The 25054-nt window shown below is 34.1% G+C and overlaps 1 protein-coding gene across 1 annotated transcript in view; it reads right to left on the reverse strand.

Moving 5' to 3' along the window:
- The window catches only part of LOC102806401 (hemicentin-1-like), a 140397-nt gene continuing 115343 nt past the window's right edge, over positions 1-25054 (reverse strand). Inside the window, exons 43-50 of the mRNA XM_085492155.1 lie at positions 24671-24802; positions 23234-23362; positions 20390-20590; positions 13366-13485; positions 12827-12946; positions 11386-11512; positions 9781-9964; positions 1-1338 (exon numbers count right to left, since the gene is read on the reverse strand). Of these exons, the coding sequence (XP_085348281.1) occupies positions 1126-1338; positions 9781-9964; positions 11386-11512; positions 12827-12946; positions 13366-13485; positions 20390-20590; positions 23234-23362; positions 24671-24802 (1226 nt within the window). The 3' untranslated portion in view covers positions 1-1125. The remainder of the gene's footprint in view (positions 1339-9780; positions 9965-11385; positions 11513-12826; positions 12947-13365; positions 13486-20389; positions 20591-23233; positions 23363-24670; positions 24803-25054) is intronic.

Raw genomic sequence — 25054 nt, forward strand, 5'->3', positions numbered from 1 at the left:
TAGGTTAAAAGAGGCAGTTTATTGCTGCTGTTTAAAATATTACAATATTTAATATTCTAAATATACAATACTTTTATCTAAAATACATATTTTGATCGTGATTGTTTCTATAACTTTATAAAATAAAAGAAGTAACTTACTTCAGCTGTCTTATCCAATCCATAAAAACATTTTTGCATACATAATTTTAAATTTGCATAATTACTGAATATTAATAAATCAAACTATATTTGTTAACTAAAACAAAGAAATCAAAGACTCCAGTATTTACTCATTAAAACTAAAATTGCCTTGGATTGATACTGAAGAATGCACCATTCGTGATGGACTTTTCCTTACAAACACAGAATTTCAAATACAAATAGTGAAAATGTACCTTTTAACACAGAAAGTTTCACTGATGGACATGAATCAATGTAAAACGGCAGATGGTATAAAATACAGCTATCAAGTCACAAAGCAGGACAATAGTGTTGAAATTATAATTACTCTATTAGAAGTAAATCCTCACAAAAAAATTATTTGTTTCTGTTGAGTTTGAAAGGTGCATGTCGTACCCTTATCTTTTGCTTTTACCAAAATACTGGAAAAACCAACAATAAAATCACAGTAATTAAAACAAATAAAGCATGAGCATTGATTACATCATTATCTTGGACTTCAAAATGAACATATAAAATTTTTGATGATTTTGACTGTGAGGTCTTAAGATTTTATATAGATTTCATTGGAATGTGTTTCTAATAGGGCAATTATGATAGTACTGTAAAAGCATTTATTTTCACTATTTTGATGTTTTGAGCATATTCATTGTGTTTAATTTCACGAAATTGGCAAGTCAACAATGAGTTTTATTGTTTTTTTACATATTCACGTAGATTTAATTTAGCAGATTTGAGTTAATGTATCAGCGAAAATACAGAATTTAAAACACAGTGAATAATTAATGCATTTACAATAGTTGAATATTTTCATTACAGCTCAGTGTATTCTTTTAAGGAACTCCTAAAAAAAATTAAGTATTATATAAAATGAGTCTTTGAGAATAAAATGCTATAACAAAACTGTGTCTTTGTAACGACGGCAAGACACTGCATAAACTACACATCTAAGGTTTATGAATATTTAATATGGATACACTGACACTGATATAAATATAACAAATGTAGTCTGATACTCGATTTGATGAGCGTCATTGTACCCGGTCGCTTCCACCGTCATCTGATATGTCTTGGCATTTGTAAGCGGTTCTAACGTGTAGACGACACCTTTTCCGTTTCTGTCATGGCGTATGTTGAAGGGTACCTGAGTAGAACAGTCACATGTACAACCACATCGCTGTCAGATAGAGTAAGTATACAAAAGAACATAGTAGGAAGATGTGATGAAATGAACATGAAGTTAAAGGTATGATTATTACTTTACGAGTTTGCCATTTAGCCTATGGACAATTCAGTTTGGAATAAACGTCTATGGGGGTTTTCACTGTAACCATGACAGCAGGGTAGGATTCTTGGGTGATGTAACACAAGAGGTCATAATGTAAAAAGGTTTCTAGGATGATATCGCACAAAATCAGAATGAATAAATTATCACCAAAAAAATTGACAGTTGCCAAAAATATTCTGAATTTGCATAAATTTATACAATGTAATCTGTAAATTATATTCATTCTGAATTTAACATCAAGCAGACCAAGTAAATAGATCATTTCACAGACAGAGCTGTTCAATTTATGCACAGTGAATTACGTCTAAACCAAACACTCCATTTTGGAAAAATTATTTATTTATTATTAAAGGGACCTGATTTTATGTTACATTGCAACAGAAATTTCTTTCTGTCTTTCAGTAAATCACATGTTTTCAAATTTTGTTATCAAAACCTACAGCAAATGTGAAACATGGTTCAAAATCAACATAGAAATAATAGAAAAATAGTACACCCAAATGTTTGAACAAATACTTGCTAGTGGGTAGATGTATTTGTACATAGAAACAATAGAAAAATACCGGTATTACACCCAAATGTTTGAACGAATACTTGCTAGCGTTATTTAATTAAGAAGTGGACCCCTTCCATCTACCTTAAAATATACAATATATGACAAGTTTTAGTCTAACTGAATATGTCCATAGGCACATGTACAAATTACTGAGAAAAGCAGATAATATAAACATAGAATAAAAGACTTTCATCGCATTACAAATATCCTATGAGGGACAACGTCAAAATATCGATGTCGGATAAAAAACTTATTTGCTTTAGTTTGGGGGGGGGGGGGTGACCTAAAAAAGTTCCATCCTACAAAAACGATTTTATTTTTTAATGAAGTCAAAAAAATCTTGGAGTATTTGTAGCTCGTTTTTTTTTTTTCTATCCAATCATGGACAGAAATAACAGAAAATGAAAAAAATCACATCCAAGACGAGTTTGGTTTGGTCCGAGTGTAAATATGTGCGTCAAATGATGTGCATTTGTAAAGTCTTTTTACACCCACCCGACAACCAACTGCTATGCAATACTACTGTCTGATTATTAATTTGTATTTAATGGTGAATGTAGTCTGACGCCATGACCAATATTTATCAATTAAGTTTCAGTGGGAGGGGGGTTTGAAAAAAACTAAAGGAATTAAGTTTTTTATCTGACATCGATCTTTTGACGTTGTCCCTAACTAATACTATAATTTATTTCAACTAACTACTCTAGGACTGGATCATTACTGTTAGCATATTTATGAGAAATGGCCTTACATATCTAGTGTTGCAGAGGTTTTCCTGCGTTATTCAGATTGCCACTAAAAGTCATGTCATGTTGAATGTAATGTCAGTGAATGATTTGTGAAAAGTCAATTTTAAAACAGTTTTATAAGGGCTTATCCATTTGAAATCTCAGGGGTTAGACTAAAGGATTTTGTTTTGTTGCAGACATTTTATATTCATAATACTGATAACAATTTATTTATTTGTATTTTCCCCCCAAAAAAAACATTTCTATTCACTGAAAATCGTACAGTCCATGTGACATGTGAAATAAGTATTTCAATGCACATATCCGTTCAAAAACAGTACAGATGAAACAGTGTGAAAAAAGAATATCAGGTCAAAGTATAATTTGCATCGTATCGCTCAAGACAGTCATTGTTTTGGTAAAAAAAGGTCACATAACCATTTGGAGAACAGTGAAAAATCTGAAGTAGTATAACTGTCAAAGGTCAGCATATGGATAAATGTCAAAGGTCAGAATAAGTATGAATGTCAAAGGTCAGAATAAGTATAAATGTCAAAGGTCAGAATATGGATAACTGTCAAAGGTCAGTTTATGGATAACTGTCAAAGGTCAGTTTATGGATAACTGTCAAAGGTCAGTTTGTGGATAACTTTCAAAGGTCAGAATATGGATAACTGTCAAAGGCCAGTTTGTGGATAACTTTCAAAGGTCAGAATATGGATAACTGTCAAAGGTCAGAATAAGTATAACTGTCAAAGGTCAGAATATGGATAACTGTCAAAGGCCAGTTTATGGATAACTGTCAAAGGCCAGTTTATGGATAACTGTCAAAGGCCAGTTTGTGGATAACTGTCAAAGGTCAGAATATGGATAACTGTCAAAGGTCAGAATAAGTATATCTGTCAAAGGTCAGCATATGGATAACTGTCAAAGGTCAGTTTGTGGATAACTTTCAAAGGTCAGAATATGGATAACTGTCAAAGGCCAGTTTGTGGATAACTTTCAAAGGTCAGAATATGGATAACTGTCAAAGGTCAGAATAAGTATAACTGTCAAAGGTCAGAATATGGATAACTGTCAAAGGCCAGTTTATGGATAACTGTCAAAGGCCAGTTTGTGGATCACTGTCAAAGGTCAGAATATGGATAACTGTCAAAGGTCAGTTTTTGGATAACTGTCAAAGGTCAGAATAAGTATAACTGTCAAAGGTCAGCATATGGATAACTGTCAAAGGTCAGTTTGTGGATAACTGTTAAAGGTCAGAATAAGTATAACTGTCAAATGTCAGCATATGGATAACTGTCAAAGGCCAGTTTGTGGATAACTGTCAAAGGTCAGAGTATGGATAACCGTCAAAGGTCAGAATAAGTATAACTGTCAAAGGTCAGCATATGGATAACTGTCAAAGGTCAGTTTATAGATAACTGTCAAAGGCCAGTTTGTGGACAACTGTCAAAGGTCAGTTTGTGGATAACTGTCAGAGGTCAAAATAAGTATAACTGTCAAAGGTCTGATTATGGATAACTATCAAAGGTCAGAATATGGATAACTGTCAAAGGCCAGTTTGTGGATAACTTTCAAAGGTCAGAATATGGATAACTGTCAAAGGCCAGTTTGTGGATAACTTTCAAAGGTCAAAATATGGATAACTGTCAAAGGTCAGAATAAGTATAACTGTCAAAGGTCAGAATATGGATAACTGTCAAAGGTCAGTTTATGGATAACTGTCAGAGGTCAGAATACGGATAACTGTCAAAGGTCAGTTTATGGATAACTGTCAAAGGTCAGTTTGTGGATAACTGTCAAAGGTCAGAATAAGTATAACTGTCAAAGGTCAGAATATGTATAACTGTCAAAGGTCAGCATATGGATAACTGTCAAAGGTCAGTTTGTGGATAACTGTCAAAGGTCAGAATAAGTATAACTGTCAAAGATCAGCATATGGATAACTGTCAAAGGTCAGTTAATGGATAACTGTCAAAGGTCAAAATAAGTATAACTGTCAAAGGTCTGATTATGGATAACTGTCAAAGGTCAGAATAAGGATAACTGTCAAAGGTCAGAGTATGGATAACCGTCAAAGGTCAGAATAAGTATAACTGTCAAAGGTCAGCATATGAATAACTGTCAAAGGTCAAAATGAGTATAACTGTCAAAGGTCAGAATATGGTTAACTGTCAAAGGTCAAGTTACGGATAACTGTCAAAGGTCAAAAATGGATAACTGTCAAAGGTCAGAATATGATTAACTGTCAAAGGTCAGAATATGGTTAACTGTCAAAGGTCAAGTTATGGATAACTGTCAAAGGTCAAAAAATGGATAACTGTCAAAGGTCAGAATACGGATAACTGTCAAAGGTCAACAAATGAATCACCATGTCAAAGGTCAAACTGGAATATCGAAGCTGCCAGTCGGCCATTGGGAGTAAGGTTATTGGAAAACTTGGATCAAAAATCATTACAACACAATTATCTAAATGTTACTAAACTCCAAGTTGTTGATAGACAGATATTTCACTAAAGTTAACACTAACTGAAATACTACATTACCACTGAATCACATTGGAAATTAGTTTAAGATGAAAGGAACTAATTTATATAAATGAAAATGTATCAGTAAGGACATGAATTACACTTCAATAAAAAGAACAGAATGTTTTAATTTGTCTCATTTATTAACTAATAATATTCAATGTGAAGTCACTTAATTTTCTTCTTTTTCAAAACACAGTTCAACAAATAAAGGTCGGAAATTAAAAAATTTTAATTTTACTTTTTCGTCCATGTAATACTGAGCTAAAATGTTTTTTGTGTTACCAAATGAACGCACCTTTAATACAAGCAGCCTATCGGCTGAGATAGCTCCGCTGTTAGAAATGCACATTTCAATTAAAGAACTGAAGACATCATCAGAAAATGAACAATATGTATAGTATCAAAGCAATCGGACTTACAGTTTTTAACAAGAAGTCGAAAATATCACTTTCTACCAAAAATGACTAAAATATTCACCAAAATTAGAGAATTGAAGATATCATCACGAAATGAAGAAATCTGAGAAAGGTCTACATGTAGTATCTATATATGTAATATCAAAGCAATTGAACTATTGGTTTTTAACAAGAAGTCAAAAATATCACTTTTTACCAAAAATTACAAAAATATTCACGAAAATTAGAGAATTAAAGATATCATTACAAAATGAACAATTCTGAGAGAGGTCCACATGTAGTACCTATATATGTAATATCAAAGCAATCGGACTTGTGGTTTTTAACAAGAAGTCGAAAATATTACTTTTTACCAAAAATTACAAAAATATTCACCAAAATTAGAGAATTGAAGATATCATCCCAAAATGAACAAATCTGAGAGAGGTCCACATGTAGTACCTATATATGTAGTATCAAAGCAATTGGACTTGCGGTTTTTAACAAGAAGTCGAAAATATCACTTTTTACCAAAAATGATAAAAATATTCACCAAAATTAGAGAATTAAAGATATCATTACAAAATGAACAATTCTGAGAGAGGTCCACATGTAGTACCTATATATGTAATATCAAAGCAATTGCACTTGCGGTTTTTAACAAGAAGTCGAAAATATCACTTTTTACCAAAAATGACAAAAATATTCACCAAAATTAGAGAATTAAAGATATCATTACAAAATGAACAAATCTGAGAGAGGTCCACATGTAGTACCTATATATGTAGTATCAAAGCAATTGGACTTGCGGTTTTTAACAAGAAGTCGAAAATATCACTTTTTACCAAAAATTACAAAAATATTCACCAAAATTAGAGAATTGAAGATATCATCACAAAATGAACAAATCTGCGAAAGGTCTACATGTAGTATCTAAATATGTAATATCAAAGCAATTGAACTATTGGTTTTTAACAAGAAGTCAAAAATATCACTTTTTACCAAAAATTACAAAAATATTCACGAAAATTAGAGAATTGAAGACATCATCACAAAATGAACAAATCTGAAAGAGGTCCACATGTAGTACCTATATATGTAATATCAAAGCAATCGGACTTGTGGTTTTTAACAAGAAGTTGAAAATATCACTTTTTACCAAAAATGACAAAAATATTCACCAAAATTAGAGAATTGAAGATATCATCACAAAATGAACAAATCTGAGAGAGGTTCACATGTAGTACCTATATATGTAATATCAAAGCAATTGCACTTGCGGTTTTTAACAAGAAGTCGAAAATATCACTTTTTACCAAAAATGACAAAAATATTCACCAAAATTAGAGAATTAAAGATATCATTACAAAATGAACAAATCTGAGAGAGGTCCACATGTAGTACCTATATATGTAGTATCAAAGCAATTGGACTTGCGGTTTTTAACAAGAAGTCGAAAATATCACTTTTTACCAAAAATTACAAAAATATTCACCAAAATTAGAGAATTGAAGATATCATCACAAAATGAACAAATCTGCGAAAGGTCTACATGTAGTATCTAAATATGTAATATCAAAGCAATTGAACTATTGGTTTTTAACAAGAAGTCAAAAATATCACTTTTTACCAAAAATTACAAAAATATTCACGAAAATTAGAGAATTGAAGACATCATCACAAAATGAACAAATCTGAAAGAGGTCCACATGTAGTACCTATATATGTAATATCAAAGCAATCGGACTTGTGGTTTTTAACAAGAAGTTGAAAATATCACTTTTTACCAAAAATTACAAAAATATTCACCAAAATTAGAGAATTGAAGATATCATCACAAAATGAACAAATCTGAGAGAGGTTCACATGTAGTACCTATATATGTAATATCAAAGCAATTGCACTTGCGGTTTTTAACAAGAAGTCGAAAATATCACTTTTTACCAAAAATGACAAAAATATTCACCAAAATTAGAGAATTAAAGATATCATTACAAAATGAACAAATCTGAGAGAGGTCCACATGTAGTACCTATATATGTAATATCAAAGCAATTGCACTTGCGGTTTTTAACAAGAAGTCGAAAATATCACTTTTTACCAAAAATGACAAAAATATTCACCAAAATTAGAGAATTGAAGATATCAACATGAAATGAACAAACCTAAGAGAGGTCTACCCAAGGTACATATACACCAAGTATCAAAGCATTCAGGCTTGTAGTTTTCAAGAAGAAGTCGAAAAAGTAAAACATTGACGACGGACGACGACGACGGACAATCACTCATATGATAAGCTCCGCTCGACAAAGTCGACAACGGAGCTAAAAATGTTAATCTACATGTAAACAGGACCTATACAGCTGACTATGTACATGTAAACAGTACCTAGACAGCTGCCTATGTACATGTAAACAGTACCTAGACAGCTGCCTATGTACATGTAAACAGTACCTAAACAGCTGACTATGTACATGTAAACTGTACCTAAACAGCTGACTATGTACATGTAAACTGTACCTAAACAGCTGCCTATGTACATATAAATAATACCTAGACAGCTGGCTGTGTACTTGTAACAACACCTAGACGGCAGGCTGCGTAAATGTAAACACTACCTAGACAGCAGGTTGTACACACGTAAACAGTACCTAGACAGCTAGCTGTGCACATGTAAACAGTACCTAGACAGCTGGCTATGCACATGTAAACAATACCTAGACAGCTGGCTGTGTACTTGTAACAACATCTAGACGATAGGCTGCGTAAATGTAAACACTACCTAGACAGCTGGCTATGTACATGTAAATAACACCTAGACAGCTGGCTGTGCACACGTAAACAGTACCTAGACAGCTGGCTGTGCACATGTAAACATCACCTAGACAGCAGGTTGTACACACGTAAACAGGACCTATACAGCTTGCTATGCACATGTAAACAACACCTAGACAGCTGGCTGTGCACACGTAAACAGTACCTAGACTGCTGGCTGTGCACATGTAAACAGTACCTAGACAGCAGGTTGTACACACGTAAACAGGACCTATACAGCTTGCTATGCACATGTAAACAACACCTAGACAGCTGGCTGTGTACTTGTAACAACACCTAGATGGCAGTCTGTGTAAATGTAAACACTACCTAGACAGCAGGTTGTACACATGCAAACAGTACCTAGACAGCTAGCCATGTACATGTGAACAGTACCTAGACAGCTAGCCATGTACATGTGAACAGTACCTAGACAGCTAGCCATGTACATGTGAACAGTACCTAGACACCTGGCTGTGTATTTTCATCCTACCATATTAGGAAATGCGAATTCCAAATATAGAACGATTATGCGTGTAAGCATCCTCTAATACTAAAAACAAACATGGCTGCCATGGGAGTTTGACCGGACCCACACAAAGTAGTTTGATGAATCTGTTCTAAACGTTTTGGATTTGGGCATTCCCATGATGTATTCCTGGGAGAAAAAATTGTATAATAATAAGGTTATTATGAGGAAAGCAGTATCCTCGTAATAATCTCATACTATTACACATATTTTGTTTGCCTCGCAAAGAGTGTACCATTGTCTCTGGCTGTCTGTACACATGTAAACAGTACCTAGACAGCTGTCAGTACACATGTAAACAGTACCGAGACAGCTGGCTGTACACATGTAAATATCACCAAGACAGCTGGCTATGACAATGTACATAGCATCTAGCCAACTGGTTATGCACATTTGAACAGCACCTAGACAGTTGACTATGCACTAAACACTACCTATACATCTGGAAATGTTATTTTTTGTTCTAGCTATTTACATTATATCAGAATAAGCATAGACCACATGACCTGAAATAATACCCTCTGATTTCGCATTTGGTACCACAAAATGATTTAGGCTCAGTAATTAATTAATTTGCCCTATTAGCAGTACATGTGCACATGTAAATAATAGCTGCACGTCGGTTTACAATAAGCCTAACTTCAATGAGACTGCATTCAATAAATGTAATGTTTAAGTTCCCATCTAATAGAGCAAATATGGTATATGAAATAAAAAAAAAAAAATTTAACTCTTTTTCCTGGAGGGACAATTCAAAATCATTTAATTTACTTACCCTAGATGTGTTTTGTATAATCTTATAAAAAGAATTCTCATGAATCTGGCCATCTTGTATTTTGGTGAATAATCGTATGAGATCCTGGTGGCTACGAATACCATTCGCTAACGATAATGTCATATACTCCAGTACATCTCTACGACAGTGGACATCGTTGTATGGACATTTTCGCACACAATACCTGATATTTGTATAGATAAAATCATTAGATACAGATTTTACCGACTATCATTCTATGATATCGCATATTTATTAATGGTGTACTGTAATTGTAATGTTTATTATTATTATTTTTTATTATTACACATCTGTTACCGTAATGTCATAAGATACAGCGGGCTGTAATTTTGCGGTATTGCACTGGGTATTTTCATCCTACCATATTAGGAAATGCCAATTCCAAATATAGAACGATTATGCGTGTAAGCATCCTCTAATACTAAAAACAAACATGGCTGCCATGGGAGTTTGACCGGACCCACACATAGTAGTTTGATGAATCTGTTCTAAACGTTTTGGATTTGGGCATTCCCATGATGTATTCCTGGGAGAAAAAGATGTATAATAATAAGGTTATTATGAGGAAAGCAGTATCCTCATAATAAGCACATATTATTACAAATATTTTGTTTGCCTTGCAAAGAGTGTACCATTGTGTCCTGTGTGATTCAGGGGTTCCAACTTTGGTTCACTATAACTATAATGTTTAGTATTATTCTTAATACAATTATTACTGTTATCTTTGAATAATAATAATAATTTTTATTGCATAATTGTATCCTTATTTGGATATTAACTCAGAAAAAGAAAATTACAACAAAGATGAAAGTATAGACCTTAACCTTTTTACTACTAGACTTTCTCACCCAAATTGTTATGCACTTTTTTTCATTCATTCTTCAATATTTCTTGAAATGAATCCTAATTTTGTAGCCAACAGACACAATTTGAGTCAATTTTCAGGTTTTACTAAAAAAATTGGGCTAACTGGATAAACGGGACTATTTTGTGAATTTTTGATGAAAAGAGGGAACTGGTGGTGAAAAGGTTAAATACAAATGACCATTGTGATCTAAAATACAAGCAGCCTATTGGCTGAGATAGCTCCGTTGTTAGCAATGCATGTTTTAATTAAAGATCTGAAGATATCATTAGAAAATAAACAAATCTGAGAGAGGTCTACCAGTAGTACATATATGTATAATATCGGATATCACTTTATACAAAAAATGACAAAAATATTCATCAAAATTAGAGAATTAAAGATATCATCATGAATGAACAAATCTGAGTGCGGTCTACCTGAGGTACCTATTATGTATACTATCAAAGCAATCAGACTTGTGGCTTTTAACAAGAAGTCGAAACTATCACTTTTTATCAAAAATGCCAAAAATAAAATTAGAGAATTAAAGATATCATCACGAAATGAACAAATCTAAGAGAGGTCTGCCCAAGGTAGTTTTCAAAAAGAAGTAGAAAATGTAAAAAGTTGACACGGACGGCGAGAGACGCCGAGGGACAATCACTCATATGATCAGCTAATAGTCTTCTCCTAATCCCATTCAGTTTAATTTAAGAATATACTGAACAAACACTTACCCTGCTCTTTCTGTTCTTTCATAATTTGCCGGGCAAGGGATATCAACACATTCATATCCACCACGTTGGTTGAAACACATACGATTACTACCACAATCGATATTCTGTTCATGGCATTCATCAATGTCTGTGTAAAAATATACGTCAAAAGTTCAATGACGGGGCTAAGACAAAGGCTGATGTGTGAGGCAGTATCACACAATCTGCCATTTGTTATTGAAAGCATAACCATAAGAGACATGCTACAATCAGTATACAAGTTTAGAGTTACATTGTATATTACAATCAGTCGGTTTTTATGCAAAAATGTATTCGCTGGTTTCCCTGGTTCTGACGCACTATCAAACATTTCCGCAGCAAAATCTGAATCAAACTATGGCAGATCTCGGCTCTCGTTCGGCTCCCAACCATATGAACGCATTGGAGATAATCTCCAGTTAATTCGTGGGAGGAGCAATAGTTTGTGGCTCCGGTAGAATGCTGCCATGTGAACATAGTAATTGTAGGAAAATATATACATGTATCATATGTCAACAATATGGGATTGTGATAAGGTGAAAGATCAATGTGGTGGTTCAAAGGTCACAACCAATATCCTGGCAATTATCTACTATCTGAAAAAAACAGTGTCAAACACATGACTGCTTATTAAAATCTATCTAAACCATCACACATATGACTGCTTATTAAAACCTATCTAAACCATCACACACATGACTGCTTATTAAAACCTATATAAACCATCACACATATGACTGCTTATTAAAACCTATCTAAACCATCACACACATGACTGCTTATTAAAACCTATATAAACCATCACACACATGACTGCTTATTAAAACCTATCTAAACCATCACACATATGACTGCTTATTAAAACCTATCTAAACCATCACACACATGACTGCTTATTGAAACCTATCTAAACCATCACACACATGACTGCTTATTAAACCTATCTAAACCATCACACATGACTGCTTATTAAAACCTATTTAAACCATCACACATGACTGCTTATTAAACCTATCTAAACCATCACACACATGACTGCTTATTAAAACCCATCTGAATCATCACACACATGACTGCTTATTAAAACCTATCTATAACATCACACACATGACTGCTTATTAAAACCTATCTAAAACATCACAAACATGACTGCTTATTAAAATCTATCTACACCATCACACACATGACTGCTTATTAAAACCTATCTAAAACATCACAAACATGACTGCTTATTAAAATCTATCTAAACCATCACACACATGACTGCTTATTAAAACCTATCTGGCAAAACTTTTGCAAGTGCTGCCATCTTAAACAAGAGTTCTCTGCATAACAACAGGCTTCACTGGTTAGCAGTGTTCCCACTCTAAACCATGTATTGAATTAGCGTAAAAAATGATGGCATTTTTATTTAAACCCTTACCTCGGCAGTCTCTTCCATTTGATTTTAATCTATACCCATGTGGACAAGTACAGATATAACTGCCGTCTGTATTTTCACACTCATGCTGACAGGAATTGGACTGTAAACATTCATTTATGTCTGAAAGTAATAAAATATAACCAGACTATTTAATAGCTTTTTCACCACTAGTTCCCTCTTTTCATCACAAATTCATAGTTTATCTATCTATAACATCACACACATGACTGCTTATTAAAACCTATCTAAAACATCACAAACATGACTGCTTATTAAAATCTATCTACACCATCACACACATGACTGCTTATTAAAACCTATCTAAAACATCACAAACATGACTGCTTATTAAAATCTATCTAAACCATCACACACATGACTGCTTATTAAAACCTATCTGGCAAAACTTTTGCAAGTGCTGCCATCTTAAACAAGAGTTCTCTGCATAACAACAGGCTTCACTGGTTAGCAGTGTTCCCATTCTAAACCATGTATTGAATTAGCGTAAAAAATGATGGCATTTTTATTTAAACCCTTACCTCGGCAGTCTCTTCCATTTGATTTTAATCTATACCCATGTGGACAAGTACAGATATAACTGCCGTCTGTATTTTCACACTCATGCTGACAGGAATTGGACTGTAAACATTCATTTATGTCTGAAAGTAATAAAATATAAATTAATAAAATATAACCAGACTATTTAATAGCTTTTTCACCACTAGTTCCCTCTTTTCATCACAAATTCATAGTTTATTCCTGTTTATAGTCTGCATTTTCTTTCAGATGATTTGAACAAAAATAGCTAAATTTGAGTAAAGACTGAAAATTTACACAAATTTTGTTGGCGCCAAAACTAGGATTCATTTCCATAAATATTAAAGAATATGAGAAAAAAAGTACAGAACAATTTGGACGAGAAATTCTGGTGGTGAAAAGATTAAAGAGCCATAACACACTGACACATTACGAAAGGCAGTCATTTTTTACATACTGTACTTTCCATAAGAAACAGACTTCCAGTTAGAACATTTTCAGAAAGACCATAAATCCATTTTAATGTTTACAGTTGGGTTTAACTCTGATCAGCATCTTCGAATATGAAGGTGTGACACAAGCACTGAAGTCTACTAAGGCGATATACAGTATTGGTATGGAATTCGTTGATGTAGCAGTTTGTGATGGAACAACTTGTAACACATATCACACCTTGCTCATGCAGTGATCATGTGATGATCACATGAGGTTTGTTGGTTAAAAGTAGACTAAATTGACAAACAGCATGCAACACAACTGACTGGTGGTGTTCTATAACAGTTCAGACTAAACACAGAACCAAGATCTGAGGTGGTAGTCATTCGCAGATTTCCTAGTATCCCATGAGGATTTCCCATAAACTTAAAATGGAACCGATACTATAAATAGGGGCAAGATATGCTAATCCGAACCAAGCCGCTTACATTTACGATGTTTAGAGATCAAGCTGTGATTCCAAATACATTTTTATGGGGGCATGAATATGTACGCTAGCGATTACACTCATCTGTTTGGGCTTTTGATGTATAAATGTTGTTGTTTTCGGTCGAAACGTGCGACGACAAGTAAAATCAAAGAAAGCTTAGAAAGAACTCCCATGTGCTGAGAGTATTGGAGACACATTAAATATAATTCGAAATTACTTAGCTGAAAACTAATTATGCAAATCAGAAAATTAATATGAACAGATTTGAGTGAAAACTAATGAGGTCTGCGCAATGTAACAGAAAATCTATGTTTCCAAGTTTAATTGAAATGTGATTAGAACCAAAAATTTATGAAAAATTATGCTTATTAGGGAATTAATATGAACAGATTTTTACCCCAAACTAATTAGGTTTGTACATTGTCATAGAGCAACTTTGTACTAAGTTTCATTGAAATGGAATAATTAGTACTTTAGATATTAGTGTGAAAGCTTAAAATTGGTTAATTATGCAAATTAGGTAATTAATATGTACAGATTTTAACCCACAATTATCCAGGTCTGTCTATTGTTCTACAGCATCCATGTACATTCAATGATATGTGATGTTTAGTCCCTGAGATATCAGTGTGAAAGTTGGTTAATTATGCAAATTAGGTGATTAATATGCACAAATATTTACCGGAAACTAATTGGGTCTGCATAATTCTAGATTCATTGAAATGTGATGATTAGTACTTTAGATATCAGTAGAAAAGCTGAAAATTAACTAATTATGCAAATTATGTGATTAATATGCACAAATATTTATCGGAAACAATCAATCTCTGCATAGTTCTTTAGTATGTAAGTACCAAGTTTCATTGAAATGTAATGCTCACTACTTATATCAAATGCTGAAAATTAATTAATTATGCAAATTAGGTAATTAATATGTACTGATATTACCATAAAAACTATCAGGTCTGTGCAGTGTCATATGACATCTATGTACCAAGTTTCATTGAAATGTGATGATTAGTACTTGAGATATCAGTGGAAAAACCGAAAATTGACTAGTCATTATGCAAATTAGGTGATTAATATGCACAAATATTTATCGGAAACAATCAATCTCTGCATAGTCCTTGAGTATGTAAGTACCAAGTTTCATTGAAATGTAATGCTCACTACTTATATCAAATGCTGAAAATTAATTAATTATGCAAATTAGGTAATTAATATGTACTGATATTACCATAAAAACTATTAGGTCTGTGCAGTGTCATATGACATCTATGTACCAAGTTTCATTGAAATGTGATGATTAGTACTTATATCAAATGCTGAAAATTAATTAATTATGCAAATTAGGTAATTAATATGTACTGATATTACCATAAAAACTATCAGGTCTGTGCAGTGTCAGATGACATCTATGTACCAAGTTTCATTGAAATGTGATGATTAGCACTTGAGATATCAGTGGAAAAACCGAAAATTGACTAATCATTATGCAAATTAGGTAATTAGTATCCACGGATTAGTAATTACAATAGGTAATTAACGAGCATGGATTTTTACCAAAACCTAATCAAATCTGCGCATTGGCCCAGAGCATCTATGCACCAAGTTTCATCAATCAAAGAAAGCTTAGAAAGAACTCCCATGTGCTGAGAGTATTGGAGACACATTAAATATAATTCGAAATTACTTAGCTGAAAACTAATTATGCAAATCAGAAAATTAATATGACCAGATTTGAGTGTAAAACTAATGAGGTCTGCGCAATGTAACAGAAAATCTATGTCTCCAAGTTTAATTGAAATGTGATTAGAACCAAAAAAATTATGAATTATTATGCTTATTAGGGAATTAATATGAACAGATTTTTACCCCAAACTAATTAGGTTTGTACATTGTCCTAGAGCATCTTTGTACTAAGTTTCATTGAAATGGAATAATTAGCACCGCGAAAACTCCAAAATTTCGACCCCTCTACAAATTTGACCGCCTATTTATTTGCCGGGTTTCGGTGTTTTATTTACCTCCAAATTTTCGACTCCACTAAAAATTGCCGACTCATTCTTATTCGAAAATTGCGACCAGTTTTAGTTTTCCCCCAAACGAAAAAAAAAACGATGTGAGCGTTCAAACGGGACCTTCCTCAAAGGCATGAATCCGGGTTTCTGATTGACTGAGAGATTTTTATTTTATTGGTAACGAAAATATATTCTAAATAAACGAAGTTTCAAATAAAAACGAACACAAAAATCTCGGCATGCTGCGTTTCTGAATTGTTGATTATTACTGTACTCAGTAGTGATTATAATAATGTACACAAAATAAATTTGTTGAATGGTTATGAAATACAAATAAAAGTCAACTTAGTTTCATCGTAAGCGAATGATTCCGGTCTCGTATAAACGTTTGATGCTGTAGGATATCCGCCATGTTCTCTTAGGTCAAATAGGTCAAATCGCTAATTAACCAATCAAAAAGCTGGATGATGCAAAAACGGCATGATTTTTTTTAAATAAAAAAATTAGTTGTTTTTAAAAAATAAACTGGTCATCTGAAGAATAATTTAACATTGTTCACAGTGATAACAGCTCATTCTCGAAAGGAAGCTTACCCGCTCACGCTAGTCACGATAAAAATCATACACGTGTACTCTTGAATAGACAGACGTCAATGACTACGGTAAAACTTAGACTCTATTTTAGCCTGCAGGATTGATTGAAATGTCCGAAAAATGACGCCAAAATACACCTTAAAAGTCCCATTTTATTTTCTTAAATCCCATTATATTTTTTAATCCAAGGGCGAATTTACGGCAGAATTTGGTCCCTCAAATCACCGGTACGGTGCTCAAATAAGGGACACGTGAGCTTTGATTCTAACCGGATACATTGCACTGGGTCGGGGAGATCGTTTGCTAAACTTCCATGTATCTTTTGTCCAATGGGTACCTGTACTTCGAACATTCGCAAGTTTTCCTAGGTAGTGCGAGACAGCTTTGTCTTTTGACCTATTAGTTTTGTGCTGACCTCTTCTCCGCGTCTTGATGTTTTGTTTTGCTTGTCATAATACTCACTGATTGATGACTTTGTTTAGATTTTGAGTTACAACTCGGCCACGACCTTTGCTTTTACCGTGAAACATGAGGAAGTTTACGTCAATTGACGGACATTGCATTTTTTAAAAACTAATGAAGCACACTGTCTATCATCCCCATTTTTTTTTGCTGATTTCTATTCTGAAAAATTCGACCGTCCGAAAATGCACCTTAATTTTGACTCTAAAAACACGTCACATTTCTAACACAAATTATTTAAAACCAGTCGAAATTTTGGAGTTTTTACGGTACTTTAGATATCAGTGTGAAAGATTAAAATTGGTTAATTATGCAAATTAGGTAATTAATATGTACAGATTTTAACCCACAATTATTCAGGTCTGTCTATTGTCCTACAGCATCCATGTACATTCATTGATATGTGATGTATAGTACCTGAGATATCAGTGTGAAAGTTGGTTAATTATGCAAATTAGGTGATTAATATGCACAAATATTTACCGGAAACTAATTGGGTCTGCATAATTCTAGATTCATTGAAATATGATGATTAGTACTTTAGATATCAGTAGAAAAGCTGAAAATTAATTATGCAAATTAGGTAATTAATATGCACAATTATTTACCCTAAAACTAATCAGGTCTCTGCATAGTCCTAAAGGATCTATGTACCAAGTTTCATTGAAATGCGATGATTAGTACTTGAGATACCCGTGGAAAAGCTGAAAATTAACTAATTATGCAAATTAGGTGATTAATATGCACAAATATTTATCGAAAACAATCAATCTCTGCATAGTCCTTGAGTATGTAAGTACCAAGTTTCATTGAAATGTAATGCTAACTACTTATATCAAATGCTGAAAATTAATTAATTATGCAAATTAGGTAATTAATATGTACTGATATTACCATAAAAACTATCAGGTCTGTGCAGTGTCGTATGACATCTATGTACCAAGTTTCATTGAAATGTGATGATTAGTACTTGAGATATCAGTGGAAAAACCGAAAATTGACTAATCATTATGCAAATTAGGTAATTAGTATCCACGGATTATTACCAAAAACTAATCAAAACCTAGCATTAGTTCAGAGCATCTATGTACCAAGTTTCATCAAAATCCAATGAGTGGTTGTTTAGATATCAGTGGAACAGTCATGGAACCACTAAAAAATAGCTAATTATCATGCAAATTAGGTAATTAATATGCACGGATTTTTACCAAAAATTAATCAAATCTGCGCATATGTTCAGAGCATCTATGTACCAAGTTTCATCAAAATCCAATGAGTGGTTCTTTAGATATCAGTGGAACAGTCATAGAACAGCTAAAAATTAGCTAATTATCATGCAAATTAGGTAATTAACGAGCATGGATTTTTACCAAAACCTAATCAAATCTGCGCATTGGCCCAGAGCATCTATGCAACAAGTTTCATCAAAAACCGATGTATGGTTCTTGAGATAGCAGTGGAACAGTCGGACACACATACACACATACACACATACACACATACACACATACACACATACACACATACAGACACACTAACTGCAAAGACTCCCATTTTGTGCTTCGCACATGGGAGTCAAAAACCGATGTATGGTTCTTGAGATAGCAGTGGAACAGTCGGACACACATACACACGTACACACACACAGACACACTAACTGCAAAGACTCCCATTATGTGCTTCGCACATGGGAGTCAAATACTGATTTTAAAATGGCGGCCAATGTATGCAAAATGCCTGTCAATCACAGTTTGAGTAAGCATGCATAATAAGCATTTATTTACTTAGTGGACAGAGGTGGAGTTAATTACCCATGAGCATGTGGTGCAATTTATGCAAGACGGCTTCATAGAATGAAGATGTGTACCAACTGAGCAAATCCAATCGTTTTGTTTAGTTTTTGAATATAACTAATTTCAAACAAGCAGTTGGATTTATTAATTATTTATTAAAGGGCGACAGTCGTCGTGCCACGTCCTGTTCGATATGGGACTCATAGCACTGTATACAACGCGTGTAAAATACATTGTTTATTTACATGAAATTCAAACACTCGCTGCGCGACGACCACCACGCTTTAAGTATGTATATGCGTTTGTTGACTTGACAGTGCATTCCGGTACTATATAAGGGTTGCATCAAGGTCTCCAAAAGGCACCATCTATTTAAATCCATTTTTCTCAAGCGAACTCAAGGGATTATGGTACAGAATAACAATTTACCAGGGGCCCAGATTTAATTGTCAAATACGTCCACATCTTGAGAGGCTAAGCCTTTCTCTGATGTTTTTTAAACGTCTGTTGCAAAAATCAAACGATCTGATTTTGAACTTGAATTTCTTTATTTCGTAGCTCACATCGAAAGGCCGATCTTTGACAGGGGGATATTGGGTTTGAATACCCTTACTTCATCAAAATTGACCATCATCAAATGTGTACAGCGCATTATTAAGCGTAGAAATATCTCAAGAATATTTTCTAGTTTGTTGAATCCCACGTGATGTTTGTCACCAATACAATGCTATGAGTTTTGTTTGTCCTGTTTTTACGTTTGATTTCATGCATAACGCGGGATCTTGCAGTGAAAGGAAAATGGTCTATTGAACTGGGTTGAAATTTCATGATGAAATTTCCAATTTTGAAGCTGATCATATAAAAATTTTATTTATTGTAACCACAGAAAGAAATTTCAAGTGAATATTAACCAATATCTTGGAAATTATATACAGAGAACATGAGACAAAAGCAAACTTGATTGAGATTCCAAACTGGTTAATATAATAGTTTGAACGAAATTGGATGAAAAGTTGGGAGTCCTTGTAACCAAAAGTAAATGTTTTAGAATGAAGACAACAACAACAACAACAACAACAACAATAAGGACAGACATTTACCCCTCATTTACCTTGACCTTCACCTACGATGATACAGACAAGATAAACAAAAAATTCAAGTTCAAAATCAATCAAGTTAAAAATCGTGCCTTGCACACAAAATGCAAAATCTCAGTGAACATGAATATTTACCTTCACAACCTCCACTGATTGACCTATATCCACTACCACAACCACTTTCTAATGCATTGTTAGGTCTCCATTTTAGTCCCACACATATTTTTTTATTGGCTAACTGATGCTGATCAGGAGGACAAATACATTCATAGTCACCAGGTAGATTACGACACTCATAACTGCATAGTCCAGGATTCTTTGTGCATTCATTTACATCTAGAAAAAAGATAATTTTTCATATTTTCAGCTAAAAATCAGGTAGAGTTATACTTGGAAACACAATGTCATAGAAGCACACTTGCTTAGAAGTACACCATTACAGCTGTCTTAGGAATACACCATTACAACTGTTTTAGGAGTACACCATTACAACTGTCTTAGGAATACACCATTACAACTGTCTTATGAGTACACCATTACAACTGTCTTAGGAGTACACCATTACAACTGTCTTAGGAGTACACAATTACAACTGTCTTAGGAGTACACCATTACAACTGTCTTAGGAGTACACCATTACAACTGTCTTAGGAGTACACCATTACAACTGTTTTAGGAGAACACCATTAGAACTGTTTTAGGAGTACACCATTACAACTGTCTTAGGAATACACCATTACAACTGTCTTAGGAGTACACCATTACAACTGTCTTAGGAGTACACCATTACAACTGTCTTAGGAGTACACCATTACAACTGTCTTAGGAGTACACCATTACAACTGTTTTAGGAGAACACCATTACGACTGTCTTAGGAATACACCATTACAACTGTCTTAGGAGTACACCATTACGACTGTCTTAGGAGTACACCATTACAACTGTCTTAGGAGTACACCATTACAACTGTCTTAGGAGTACACCATTACAACTGTTTTAGGAGAACACCATTACGACTGTCTTAGGAATACACCATTACAACTGTCTTAGGAGTACACCATTACGACTGTCTTAGGAGTACACCATTACAACTGTCTTAGGAGTACACCATTACAACTGTCTTAGGAGTACACCATTACAACTGTCTTAGGAGTACACCATTACAACTGTTTTAGGAGAACACCATTACGACAGTCTTAGGAGTACACCATTACAACTGTCTTAGGAGTACACCATTACGACTGTCTTAGGAGTACACCATTACGACTGTCTTAGGAGTACACCATTACAACTGTCTTAGGAGTACACCATTACAACTGTCTTAGGAGTTCACCATTACGACTGTCTTAGGAGTACACCATTACAACTGTCTTATGAGTACACCATTACAGCTGTCTTAGGAATACACCATTATGACTGTCTTAGGAGTACACCATTACAATTGTCTTAGGAGTACACAATTACAACTGTCTTAGGAGTACACCATTACAACTGTCTTAGGAGTACACCATTACAACTGTCTTAGGAGTACACCATTACAACTGTTTTAGGAGAACACCATTACGACTGTCGTAGGAGTACACCATTACAACTGTCTTAGGAATACACCATTACAACTGTCTTAGGAGTACACCATTACAACTGTCTTAGGAGTACACCATTACAACTGTCTTAGGAGTACACCATTACAACTGTCTTAGGAGTACACCATTACGACTGTCTTAGGAGTACACCATTACAACTGTCTTAGGAGTACACCATTACGACTGTCTTAGGAGCACACCATTACAACTGTCTTAGGAGTACACCATTACAGCTGTCTTAGGAATACACCATTACGACTGTCTTAGGAGTACACCATTACAATTGTCTTAGGAGTACACCATTACAACTGTCTTAGGAGTACACCATTATAACTGTCTTAGGAGTACACCATTACAACTGTCTTAGGAGTACACCATTACAACTGTTTTAGGAGAACACCATTACAACTGTCTTAGGAGTACACCATTACAACTGTTTTAGGAGTACACCATTACATGTCTTAGGAATACACCATTACAACTGTCTTAGGAGTACACCATTACAACTGTCTTAGGAGTACACCATTACAACTGTCTTAGGAGCACACCATTACAACTGTCTTAGGAGTACACCATTACAACTGTCTGAGGAGTACACCATTGCAACTGTCTTAGGAGTACACCATTACAACTGTCTTAGGAGTACACCATTACAACTGTCTTAGGAGCACACCATTACAACTGTCTTAGGAGTACACCATTACAACTGTCGTAGGAGTACACCATTACAACTGTTTTAGGAGAACACCATTACAACTGTCTTAGGAGTACACCATTACAACTGTCTTAGGAGTACACCATTACAATTGTCTTAGGAGTACACCATTACAACTGTCTTAGGAGTACACCATTACAACTGTCTTAGGAGTACACCATTACAACTGTCTTAGGAGTACACCATTACAACTTTCTTAGGAGTACACCATTACAACTGTCTTAGCAGTACACCATTACAACTGTCTTAGGAGTACACCATTACAACTGTCTTAGGAGTACACCATTACAACTGTCTTAGGAGTACACCATTACAATTGTCTTAGGCGTACACCATTACAATTGTTTTAGGAGAACACCATTACGACTGTCTTAGGAGTACACCATTACAACTGTCTTAGGAGTACACCATTACAATTGTCTTAGGAGTACACCATTACAACTGTCTTAGGAGTACACCATTACAATTGTCTTAGGAGTACACCATTACAATTGTCTTAGGAGTACACCATTACAACTGTCTTAGGAGTACACCATTACAACTGTCTTAGGAGTACACCATTACAATTGTCTTAGGAGTACACCATTACAACTGTCTTAGTACACATAATTAACTTTAAGATCATTAATTTTTGACACAGATAAAATAATCTGAATGACTTGTGCAAGAAGGACACTCACCTATGCATGGTTTACCTCTGCCCTGAGATCTAAATCCACGTGGACACAAACAGGTGTAACTACCATATGTATTAAGACAAACTTGGTTATGACTACAGTCATGACTTCCTACATGACACTCATTAATATCTAAAAGAAAAACAAAAAACACTCAGTGTTAGTCTGTGAATACATTGCTGCATCCTTGGGTATTTGTATCATGTCTTTTGCTTTTTTGCTGTGTCCTTGGGCTTAGCCTTTTCCAGGAAACGAAATGAAACGAAACATGAAAAAAAAAATGAAATTAAACCAAAATTTTGAACAACTTCAAATATCGCCACGTCACAGAAATAAATTTGTGAGAATATTTAGTTTCCACCTCTTTTCCGCCTACTTTGCAGTTCGATTCATTTGTGCTGACATGACATGACAGCCATTTTGGAATTACTGAACACTAATGGCGCTATTCATTTCATGTTTCAAAGTGTGAAATTTTCTCAGATATTATTAGGCCAATGAAAAAAAATGCGAGTTAGGGTTAGGGTTAGAGTTTCGTTTCGTGGAAAAGAATAAGCCCTTCCTTGGGTATTTGTAGTATTTCTTTTGCTTTTTTTTAAACTTGAATAAAACCATGTTTTATTTTTGTTTTCACAATTAATTACTTTATTCTCACTAGGAATAGATTTTCACTAATTTTGATTCAGTAAAAATAAAATCCAGTGAATATACCTTTTTCAGCTAAAAATAAAGTGTTTTACAGTACATCAAATGCTTAAAAACGACCCATGCAAACTACCACAACACTTATTAAAGTCTATATATAAACACATTCAAACACAATGTACATATAGATCGAAGCCTTTCTAGACAATAATTCTGGTTTTGGATTTTTACCCCTCTGAACCTAAAGTCGACTTTTGTCACAAGGTAAAGCCACAACATTTTATCCATATTATTTTTAAACTTGTGATTAAAATCTGTAGCCAATGAAAGGTTATATACACAATGACAATTATTAACAACGACGACGACGCCGTCAACAATAACGACGACGACAACAATAACGACAACGCCGGACAGAAATTTTTCCCTTAATATACCTTTCCATTCCATCTTTGATGTTATGGGCAAGGTAAAAATGTTATCTGTTACTTACGCATAATACAGGGGTTTGGAAATGTTTCCCTTAATATACCTTTCCCTTCCATCTTTGATGTTACGGGCAAGGTAAAAATGTTATCTGTTACTTACGCATAATACAGGGGTTTGGAAATGTTTCCCTTAATATACCTTTCCCTTCCATCTTTGATGTTACGGGCAAGGTAAAAATGTTATCTGTTACTTACGCATAATACAGGGGTTTGGAAATTTTTCTCTTAATATATCTTTCCCTTCCATCTTTGATGTTACAGGCAAGGTAATAATGAATAAAATAATAATTTAAAATGTTTGACTCACCAACACATGTACCATTTCGCCCTCTCTCCAATCCTGCTTCACATGCATTTATACAGCGGTAACCTCCTTTTAAATTCTTACATTCTTTACCTTGTTGGCAAGGATTATATCCAGACTCGCATTCATTGATATCTGAGCAGTGTACAAAATGATATTACATACATTGGATTAGGAGAAGATTCTACAAAAGTTGTGGAAACACACTATTGAATGTTAATTACTGTGGAATACTACTATATTTTCGCTGGAATTAATTTTCGCTGAAAAAGCTTTTTTTAGTGTTTTGTATGGAATATATTTTCACTGATTTTTGACAAGTTGAATTTGAGACATAGGAAAAAAAGTTTATTCGCTGGAATTTATTTTCACTGAAGCATCCCTGCA

The sequence above is a fragment of the Saccoglossus kowalevskii genome, chromosome 17 (genome assembly GCF_978046115.1).
Source record: "Saccoglossus kowalevskii chromosome 17, keSacKowa6.1, whole genome shotgun sequence".
Taxonomy (NCBI): Eukaryota; Metazoa; Hemichordata; class Enteropneusta; family Harrimaniidae; genus Saccoglossus; species Saccoglossus kowalevskii.